The 11,332-nt window shown below is 45.2% G+C and overlaps 1 protein-coding gene across 1 annotated transcript; it reads left to right on the plus strand.

Annotated features, from left to right (window-relative positions):
- Positions 1–5,148: 5,148 nt before the first annotated feature.
- On the plus strand, positions 5,149–8,898 carry LOC127301398 (thiol protease aleurain). The gene is made up of 8 exons (XM_051331628.2): positions 5,149–5,460; positions 5,531–5,652; positions 5,738–5,856; positions 6,377–6,450; positions 7,744–8,008; positions 8,099–8,230; positions 8,346–8,481; positions 8,597–8,898. The coding sequence occupies exons 1-8, from the start codon at positions 5,270–5,272 to the stop codon at positions 8,635–8,637; spliced, it is 1,080 nt and encodes a 359-aa protein (XP_051187588.1). The 5' UTR covers positions 5,149–5,269; the 3' UTR covers positions 8,638–8,898.
- Positions 8,899–11,332: the final 2,434 nt, after the last annotated feature.

The following is an 11,332-nucleotide window of genomic DNA, read 5'->3' on the forward strand; positions in this document are numbered from 1 at the left end:
CGGCTTCTGCATCGTGACGATGCACACGGTTTTTTATTAAAAAAGATCCAAAAAGTAATGTTTACAACTCACGCATCACCGAGGATTGATACAAAAATCAACCATCGAAAAGTACACATACTATGACTACACATTAACATAGTCTTCTAGTATTAAAAAAGATCCAAAAAGTAATGTTTACAACTACACCATATGGATAACCTGCAAGAAATGAAAGGAGGTTTTTTTATTAAAAATTATATCATTTCTAACCCTCCAAATAGACCAACATAAAGCAGAAATCCCTATCCAGATAAAAGCCTTAGATTGTCTATCTACTCCATTTAACCAATTACCAAACATATTGGTAATATTGGTCGAGGTGGAAGATCGAAAGTAAAATTAACCGTTCGCCATAATATGGTTGGAGCGCATGTTTGGTAGCTCGCTAGCTCTCCTGCCAGTCCTTGTAGAGATGAAATGGGGCTATTTTCTGCTTGGGCATTCTTCGTTGTTGCTCTTACGGTTCTTAGAGCATCTCCAAATCAACGAATTGAGAAATGCTTAAATTGGCAATTCTTTCAGTCAGCCCTGGAGGAACCCATCAAGAGAACGCGCGTACTTTACATATGCAACCTGTATAGGTACAACAATGTATCGATTTAAAGTATCCTTCACGTACTACCTTCTGATTAATACATCCATTTATCGATTTAAAATAAGTTTTCCCTTTTAATTAATACATCCATTTATCGATTTAAAATAAGTATTATATGAAAGAGACGTGCCTTGATGATATGATTCATTATGACAACCGGTTGCTAGTTTCGTTAGTTGTAAAATTTCAATTTCATGTTCATGTTTGAAGTTTTTTTACCGGATTTTATCAAATTGATTGCACACGGTTGAACGTTTAAATTTTCTTTTGAGGAGTAGCTACACCTCGCAAAGTCGCACAACTCTCGTGTTCTACCTTTTTTTGTTTCTACCTTTTTCTTTGTTTCGATGATCGTTAACGAGTAGATCTCCATATCGCCATTATAATGTAAGGTGTTCACGTGTGTGCTAGTTCGGTCATCTGGTTCAACCACCCCTCTCCTCTGTGTGCCTTAACTTTTCACTTGCCTCTTGATCATCCAGTTTATCGGTCCACCATTTCATCACAAGGTCTAAATGGAAAGATAAGGATTGATGGTGTGATTTCATCCCGACAATTGGTTCAGTGTTTTGTTTCCTGAACTTCTAAATTATGTGTTCACGTATGGACTTGATTTAGACGTATTTCGTCAGATTGATCGCGCACATCGACCGTTTAAAATTTTCTTTCACGAGTAGCTTCATCTTGCCGTTTCAGACAAGCAAACAACATGAGCTTTGCATCTTTGCTGAAAAAAAGAAAACATTCACAAACCAGCTAATGAAATGAATAGCATGTCCTAAGTCTCTTCCAACGGGGCATGCACCTCAATACCTATCCCTTGGAGGCATAGGGCGGGTTTGGTTGCCTGGACCGGATTTAGGGATGACTGCGCCAGGGAGAAGGCAACACATGCGCGTTGCCAATGGGCCATGGGTCAGAATTGACATTTCGTTTGGTTGCCCGCGAAGAGTTTTTTCGACGCCGTGAAGATTTGGGCTTTGGCTGATTGGTGGACCGGTTTAAGGCCATGTAGCGCAGCCCAAAACGAGAATGTTGTTGTTTGGTTGCAAGTCAAAATCAGACTCTGGTTACCTTCTTCCTTGAGTGGTGAGATTACCAGTGATCTATTAGTAGCGCACAAGCAAGCACAGAAAGCAAGACCACACTACGAAATTTATAGATGATACAAATTAGGCGTTTACGATCGAACACGACAATTATTTAGCAGTACCCGCACAGACCAGAGTTCAGACACAACACGCTACGACAGTTCAGTCGAATCCCATACCAGCAGAGCTTACGGCGTCTTCGTCCACCACGATCCAAGCGGTGGCATCGCCATGGTCTGGGCACCTGGTCATCACCTCAGTACAGGTGTGGTCGAAGATGACCACACGGAAGAGGGCCGTGTGGGATCCTTCTTGAAGGCGAGGAACTGACCTATCTTTAGCTGATGGGCGATGGCGAAGGCTGCCCACCCCTAGTCGATGAAACCTCGAAAGGGATTGAGAGCTGACCAAAGGTCGGCTTGAAGATCATCCTCAGCAAGTGTTTCGGCCCTACGTCGTCGTGGAAGTGGATGACGGTAGCCAACCTTCCTCGACGGTTCTTGGCCGAACCCTCACGGGAAACCTCTGTAGGTGCCCCTAGGCTGGTCTGCTTACCCTGCACAAAAAACACAAGCCATTAGAGGTGGTGCTCACAACAACAAAGTGCATAGTAGATGAACAAGGACATCAAAAACATTAGCGAGGTCTTATACATTGGGTCACATGGAAAGCAAAAGAAGTGTCCGCAAATTAAGTCTAGTGTGCAAGGAACGTGGTTACACACACGACTAGGTTTTGAGGGAAACCCCGTGCCTTTCATAGTACCATATTTGAATAATTGGCCAATGCAGAAGAAAAAAAAAAACATGTCGTCTCTAACACGGTTGGATAACACCATTGAAAAAGCAAAAAAAAAAAAAAGCAAAACACCAAAGCAAGATAACATAGGCCTCATAGTATGATAATATATGAAAGAGATGTTTGATCAGAACCTATGGCATGATCATGTTTACTCACGCCATAAGTTCTGATCAATCATCTCATCTATAGTATGATCCTGGATATAATTATCGGCGTAGTTCACTCACAAACAACATAAGTACCAGTTCAAATAGAGGGCTACTTAGTTCAAACATTAGCAAAATCTCCCAATTGTGTACATTACAAAGGCTATTTAGTGTACATTACAAATGCTACTTAGTTTAACCATTAGCAGAATCTTCTACATTACATATCTAACACATTATCGTCATAACTCATCACAAATAGCCCTGATCTTTTTGAGTGTTTACTTGTTTTCAAAATTCAGTTTGAGAATATCGTATATGTCATACTCTAACTTTCTCATTTCATCTTTAATTCCCTGTTTTTCGGCCAGCAACGCCTCAATTTCTGCCTCTCATTCATGTTTCTTTGCCCTCATAACTTGTGTTGAGTTTCCTGCACATTCTTGAGCATAGCAACCTTATTCTTCAACTCATCCAGCTCATCTCTTGCGCTCGGTTCTGAACAAACTAGTGCTACTCAGCTTAATCTTTGGCACAACAATCATAACATGTAAAACCCCTAGTGATTGCAGCACAAAAACCCTTCCCCTATTTGCATCTACAGTACAATTAGACAGTTTGAGCAATCTGAATCTGATCTAGAATGGATCTACCACAGTTTCAAACTATACTAACAGATCTAAGCAAATCACAACGGTGAACAACAAGCAATCGACACGAACATCAAAAAATCGTCTATTCGAACCCAATCTTAATGCAAACCTTGGTAGATCTAATCTGCATGTCTTAACAAATGGTGAAACAGGACGTGTTACCGCAGAACGACGATGAAGATAAGAGGAAGAAGGTGCTTACAGTCATTGTTCAGGTCGAGGATGAGCTCGAGATCGCCCCCAAACTCGAGATGCAAGTCCTTCGTGCGGTGCAAGTTGTGGCCGATGTCGCGGATGTTGTTGTTGTCGTCTCCTCCTCCGGTCCCGGTCGTCCTTCTTGCCGCAGTGCGGCGGATTTGTCGGCTGTAGAGCAACCGCCCTGGTGTTGTAACATTTGGGGGTGAGAGTGGAAGAGGCGAGTGAGAGGAAGGAGAAGGGGCGGTGAGGCGAGTTATGGCGCATGTTCCCAAATGGACGCGACGTTTCCCCTCTCCCTTCTCCACACATGCAATCGTCTCAAGACAACAGACCAGGCTTCACATCAACGACTGATTTGGCTGTTCATCCCGGGCCTAGCCCGGAGGTGCTTTATACCCAGTTGATGCAACAACACGAGAGAGTCCATGAAACCAAACAACCCATTTTTCGTGCCACCCCATGCAAAATAGAGGACCCCTCACTACCAAACGCGCCCCTAAATTTGATGCAGATACCAAACACGTGCGTCCACTGGTCGTCCGACCGAAGCAATCAATTATGGGTATACCCATGCAAAAGTCGGGCCAGGTCGGGCTTCGGGCGGGCAAAAAAAGGCTGAGGCAGAATCTAGGCCCGAGCCTAGCCCGGCCGGATCGTCGGGCCTAAAAATCGGGCCCGAGCCTGGCCCGAAGCCCGAAAAAGCCGGCCCAGCCTGACTATAGCTTGAATCATGCTTTCATTCAGCCCGAAGCCCGGCCCAACTGCCGGGCTCAAAATCTCGGCCCAAGCCTGGTCCGACATGCAATTTTGGCCCGGCCTGGCCCTGGATTTTCGGGCCAGGTTGGGTCAGGCCGACCGGGCCGGGCTGCCCATGCCCAGGTATAATTATGGGATATCTGAAGCAAATAATCGCAATATCACCATTGCTACCATATCTGAGATCCGAGTTCTGACTGCAGTCTGGATGACGTGTTGTATCTAGAACTCTAGATAGCACAGCCACATCCCGTACCGTACGTGCCTATAGGAGTGCGACACTTGTGGACTGTAGTAGTGTTGGAGACGGAGCTCTTTCCTACCTCCTGACGTTGCCGCCGTTGTCCATTCCAACGGCATCACTCTCAACCAATCACGCGGCCCCAACAAAAAATATCGTCTCCCATGTCTTGGCGGAGAGAGAGTACATGCTGTCGCGCCGTTTTTGTCTGAATCTCGCTTCCACTGGCCAATCAGCTCAGCTCCCGGGAGCTCACTCATTCAAGATCCCACCGTCGTCGTCACCCCTGGCGTCATGGCATGGAAAAAGAACCTCCGTTGCTCGGATGAGTCAGCCATATCCCCGAACAGAGTACTGCAAGATAACCCAATTCAGATTCCCCCAATAGAGAAAGTATAGCATGCTTTCGGGTTTTGTTTGGCTTAATTGACTTTATTTTTGTTGGATTTGAATGCTGATTTGTTGTGTAAAATGCCCAACCATCTGAATATCGAGACGGATAATAGGCTGGCTAATTAATTTATAGCAAGATTCTGTACTGCACATCGCAAATATCTTCTGGGCACTACAGCTCGAGGCTTCATCAGCCTGAAACACTCTGCAGAGCCTGAAGCAAGTGGTGAAGCGTGGCGCTGAGCTGCGTATAAAACCCCCGGCACCGGGACGCGAGCTCGCGGCTACCAGTACCATCTCGCCTCGCTCCCCTGCCGGACCAAGTAAAATATTCCTGCCCACTCGCCGGCGAGATGGCCCACGGCCGCATCCTCCTGGCGGCGCTCGCCGTCCTGGCCACCGCCGCCGTGGCCGCCGCCTCCTTCGCCGACTCCAACCCGATCCGCCCCGTCACCGAGCGCGCCGCCTCGACGGTCGAGTCAACGATCCTCGGCGCGCTCGGCCGCACCCGCCACGCCCTCCGCTTCGCGCGCTTCGCCGTCAGGTCAGCATCGCTCCCACCCTCTCCCACCCAAGCCCCGCCGCCGTTGACCCCCTCCGATCCGCCTCCGCAGGCACGGCAAGAGCTACGAGAGCGCGGCGGAGGTGCAGAGGCGGTTCCGGATCTTCTCCCAGAGCCTCCAGGAGGTCCGCTCCTCCAACCGGAAGGGCCTCTCCTACAAGCTCGGCATCAACCGTACGATCCCGGGTCCCGACCATCTTCTAATCCCCACCGTCGGCTTCCGTACTCAGCCGTTCGTCGCTTTGCTGTCCTGCTGCAGGCTTCTCTGACATGAGCTGGGAGGAGTTCCAGGCCGCCAAGCTCGGCGCCGCGCAGACCTGCTCGGCCACGCTCGCCGGCAACCACCTGATGCGTGACGCCAGCGCGCTCCCGGAGACCGTAAGTGCCGACCCAAGTTTACCTCCTCTCATCATTCACTCTAGTAAGATCTCATCAAAGTCTATCTCTGTGGCTGGTCCTGGTCGTCTCTGAATTATTGTAACGTCAGTAACGGTCGCTGAGAACGAGCAGGGTTCCATGGTCTAGCAGACAGTTTCTGACATCATACTCCGTTCGAAAAGCTGGAATTATCACCTGAAATTTGCGTTTCAAACCAGCTAGGCTGTCGAGCTTTCTGCTTTGCCCGGCAGGATTTGCTCGACCATGTATTTGCTAATTATGGCCGTCAGGACTTTTACGTCCCCTAGCCTGACAAGGAAGGCTTTATTAGCTGTTTGGCACATGATGTATTGTATAGTTAAAGTGCATCATCCAATGAACTTTCTTGCTGATCACCTGTTTGTAAAGATTGCGGCGCAACATTTCTGGCTATATATAAGCACGGCTGTACAAATACTGCATAGCGTATACTTATCCACAAGCGGTTTCGAAACTTAATTTGCGATTTTCATTGCTGCAGAAAGACTGGAGGGAGACTGGGATCGTTAGCCCTGTAAAAGACCAGGCAAGCTGTGGCTCCTGCTGGACCTTCAGGTAACTGCACATCACTGGAATTTTCTGCTTTAGAAATTTATTTATCTTTAGGATTTAGGAAGTACTAGAAGTACTGGTCTGATCCAATTAATTGTCTGGGCCATAGACATGCGAAGACTTTAACTCAATCATTCATCTACTACTTCTAATAAAATATTAAAAACTAATTTTGGTGTGGCCCAAGATGGGGACCGACAGATCGATCTGTTGCCCAAGTTGAAAATTGCTGGCTCTCAAGCCAAAGTTGAAAATTGCTGGCTCTCAAGGGAAGCCGTTGAGTATACTTGAGATCTTGCATCAGACACAATCACAAATTATAATCAAGTGTTCAGCAAGGGAATTAAAATACTGCCCTCGTGTCACATGCGCGCAAATAAAGAAATAATTTAGCACCTGACATAGTTGTCTATATACTATCCATCTCATGATCTCTTTCAGTTGGTGTTAGGTGATCAGTAGTTATCTTGTGGGGCCTTTCATGTCTCCTGGCCATTAGTTTCACACTAAATAGAAGTTTTATCTCTTTCAAATATTATCAGCTGAATGCAATTCCATTTGGATGCAAGTTATAGTGCCATATGAAGCTACTGGTAACATATGCATCACTGGAAGAAATTGCTTCACACGAGTGATGCAAAATTCAACAGTTAACTTCCAACCAACGTTAATTGCAAAAGAAGGATGTAAAATGCGTCCGATTATAAGCAATAATTCGGTCATGTAGCTCTGAATATAGATCACAATCCTCAATAAGCTTGCTTACCCTAAATGCCTGAACACTTTGTTATCACGGTTAAAGCATGGTAAAACTTCAGTGGTTTCACTGAATTTGTTCACTTTCAGCCCGAAGGTCTAGACTGGCAAATATCAAAAAAGTTACATATGTAAGTAAACGTGTTATCTGAATTGGTGAGGTCGGTTGTTTGTGGCCTTTATAAATTTTGTATACGAAGAATTCTCATTGGCATCTACTTCCTCTGTCCCATAATATAAGATGTTAAACAACTAATATATAGGAGTATATTGGTTGTATAACATCTTATATTATGAGACAGAGGGAGTATTAAGTAATTCTGAAGCAGCCTACAAGTAAAATTATCGATAATGAAATCCTGCCCATGCCAATGTTTAGGCTCTACAATGTGAAAAACAAAATGCTCGCTGGCATATTTTCAGCATGGCACTCTTTTATATGATTGTAAATCGGGAAGATAGCTCACATCCTATAATGTAAAAAAAAGGAAAGGGGTGTTCAACAGTATGTTTTTTAAATTCCAACACTTATTCTTGCAGCACTACTGGAGCGCTTGAAGCAGCATATACTCAGGCCACCGGAAAGAACATCTCTCTTTCTGAGCAACAGCTGGTTGACTGTGCTGGTGCATACAACAATTTTGGATGCAACGGAGGTCTTCCATCCCAGGCATTTGAGTACATCAAGTACAATGGTGGCATTGACACCGAGGAGTCTTACCCTTACAAGGGTGTCAATGGTGTCTGCAAATACAAGGCGGAAAATGCTGCAGTTCAGGTTGCGGACTCGGTCAACATCACTCTGGTTAGTAAAAGGACCTAGTTCCGATTTCACTTCATGTTATTTAGAGCCATCTGATCTAATTAGTTTTTGCTTCTTTTTTGTGGTCGCAAGAATGCTGAGGATGAACTGAAGAATGCTGTCGGGTTGGTTCGTCCAGTCAGTGTTGCCTTTGAGGTGATCGATGGTTTCAAGCAGTACAAGAGCGGAGTTTACACTAGTGACCATTGTGGAACTACTCCTGACGTGAGTACTAAACCCGTTAACCTATGAGCTACTCATGTTCTGTTTTTGGTCAATATCATTCCATTGTCTTTCAACTCTATTGTTCTGAGAATGTAAGTTTGTCTGAATTTACTAGGATGTGAACCACGCTGTTCTTGCTGTTGGCTACGGTGTGGAGAATGGCGTCCCGTATTGGCTCATCAAGAACTCATGGGGAGCCGACTGGGGTGAAGACGGTTACTTCAAGATGGAGCTGGGAAAGAACATGTGTGGTGAGTATTCCCAAATGCAGCTCCACATCCTCCAACAGGATTATGTAGCGTTTTATTCCTCAGTATGAAGTGCAGCCGCAATGCCATATTAACTTGACTATGAATGATAATGCAGCTGTCGCTACGTGCGCATCCTACCCTATCTTGGCGGCATGAAGCGATGATGGGCAAGTTCGGTGCCGATTTGCCAGACACGAATAATGTGTGTTTCAGCCCGAGCAAGACATGAAGATGGGCGTATACAGAAACTGAGACCTTGTTGTGAATAGAAAATCTAAGGACTGAAAAGAGCCCCGCCTGCCTGTACTCTTCTTCTCTATGGTTGTGTAGGTAATCCAACAATTTACTGGGATTTCACATTTGTACGACATTTTACTCCCGAGACAAATAAAATGATATCCACAGTTCACCAAGGCATCTCACCGTTTCAGCAGAAACTTACGGGCCACACATGCAGACTTCTATTTATTTTTCTCTGCAAAGAAAGTCTATTTTTCGTCCTAAAACTTTTGATTGGTCCAAAACAAATCCTGGACTATTGAAAAATTGAACATTCCATCTTACCCAAGAAAAAAAGGTGACTTGAACAGGAAAAAACGGGTTCCCCCAACCGAACCATGACACCCCCGTAGTGCAAAAACAAGTGAGCTCTTTTTGGAGCTCCCGACAAAAGTTCTTACTCCATTGCTCCCCCCATGCCCTAGCACTGCCACACAGTGATGCCTGCCATACCAAGCAGCAACTCACTGTCCTGCCAAGTTCCCTAGAATCGCCATGGATGTTTCGTCTTTGCATCGCCGCACCATGTCGACCTCATGAAGCTCAACGGCTAGTTATGTCATCCCACTTGATGGAAAGAGCATGGTGGCAAGAACCAACCATGCTATTCTTGTGTGGAATGCGACAACGACACCGCTGAAAAGCATGAAGTCGACGGTGAGCTTGACATCGGTCTGATGAGCGTGGACATGCGGACGGGCTAGGGGTGCCGGTGAGCGGGGTGGAGAATGGGACAAATGAGCTCATGGGTCAACGTGGACAAGTGGGGGGGGGGGGTGCGACGGACTGGCTAGCGCTGCAGAGTAAGGATGGCAATTTTACCCACGGGTACGGGTACCCGCGGGTACCGTACCCGCATGGGCAGGGTATGGGTAGACTTTTATGCTCATGGGTAGTACACATACCCTGCCCGTTAAGTCATGGGCAGGGAACGGGTATAGCCTCGTACCCGCGGGTATACCCATACCCTGCCCGTTTATTGTTAAATTCTTACGTGACACGTCTACTTTGTTTACTTATGAGTTGGAATATGAGAATGTGATGTTTATATTATGTTAATTGTTATGTACTCAACTACCTATTATTGAGTTGAGATAATTAATTTTTTAATCGAAATTGTTATTGATAAATGTAAAATTTTGATTGACTTGTGTACAATTTAACTTATCCACCGGGTACCCAATGGGTACGGGTACCCGCCGGGTATGGGTATGGGTAAAGTTTTATACCCATGGGTACGGGTATGGGTAGAAGTTTGTACCCATTGACTATACGGGTATGGGTATGGTATTGCTCTACCCTGCCCATACCCTGCCCATTGCCATCCTTACTGCAGAGTGAGACTACATGGGCGCTTGTGCTGGGAGGTTTCAGGATTTAGCTTACCCATGAAGGTTTTGACAAGAGGTTTGGTCAATTTGATTGGATGAAACTGGCATATCAAGCTTCGATTCCATTTAGGTCTGGTTTACCAAATTTTTGTGCCACTCGTTGTTCACATATGTGTTTTTTCTGTTTAGAAGAGGTGTGAACTTTTCCGAGAGTATAAGGTTTGTTTTGGACCAAACAAAAGCTTTAGGACGACAAAAAAAAACTTTCTAAAGAGTTCAGTGATGAAAAGTGGACTTTCTTCTTTGTTTGCACGTATGCACTCTAAATACAAGTGACCGAACTAAGTTTTTTACTCCTGTAGGAGTGCCAGTGGACACACAACATGTATATTAGGAGTATCACAAATAAAATAAGCTAAAGTCTGATAAAATATAATGCAAGTAGTTTAGTGTTTTTAAAGTTTGGTAGTCACCAAAGTTATTTGTTTTCAATTATTTGCCATTTTCATGCATAGTTTGATGAGTTTTTACCAAAGTTTTGAAGATGGTTTGACATGTTCTGGAGTTGTTGAATACATTTTCTTTTGGTACATGAGAAATCCCATGAATCCCATGATAATTTATGTACGAAAGCCTCGAGTGTTGCGACAGATGGTCGAGTTATATGGAGTTTTTTTTTTGCAATTTTTGTAAGTTTTGTGACGTTGATTGTTATGATCTTCATTAACACACATGAGATGGAAGCAATCGATTGACTTCGAGAAAGAAAGTGCAAAATATCTGGTGCTTGTTCAAATATCATCTTTGATAGAATGGAGAAGGAGGGAACCTTGTGATGTGAAAACTGTGAGCCACTGAGACAGAATCAAGTGGCCGTGCGATATGCAAGTATCAGTGGATTGGGGCCAGTTACCGTGAGAGTGGCTAAGCGTGCGGACCTTTGAATGGTGAAATTGATATCCTCAGCGGCTAGGCTCACCCTAACAAACGCTTGCATGTCCAACATGCCCATGCACACCATGGGTCTGAACCTCCTGGGAGAGGGTTTTCACCGCACGGTAGACAAGTACCATTCGAGATTCTTTTGGGAGGCAAATGACCCGAAACACAAATAGCACTTGGTTATCCGGGATGCGGTGTGCAGACCTGAGGACCTTGAAGCTCTGTGGATCACAGATACCATGATCATAAAAAATTGCCTAATGGTAAAGTGGCTTTGGCGCCTGGTTACTAGGGAAAAT

Source organism: Lolium perenne, chromosome 5 (genome assembly GCF_019359855.2).
Source record: "Lolium perenne isolate Kyuss_39 chromosome 5, Kyuss_2.0, whole genome shotgun sequence".
Lineage (NCBI taxonomy): Eukaryota > Viridiplantae > Streptophyta > Magnoliopsida > Poales > Poaceae > Lolium > Lolium perenne.

Coding starts and splice junctions, on each gene's coding strand:
- LOC127301398 (XM_051331628.2), top strand. CDS start 5,270: ATGGCCCACGGCCGCATCCTCCTGGCGGCGCTCGCCGTCCTGGCCACC. Junction 5,653..5,737: donor CTACAAGCTCGGCATCAACC/GTACGATCCCGG, acceptor GTCCTGCTGCAG/GCTTCTCTGACATGAGCTGG. Junction 8,482..8,596: donor GCTGGGAAAGAACATGTGTG/GTGAGTATTCCC, acceptor ATGATAATGCAG/CTGTCGCTACGTGCGCATCC.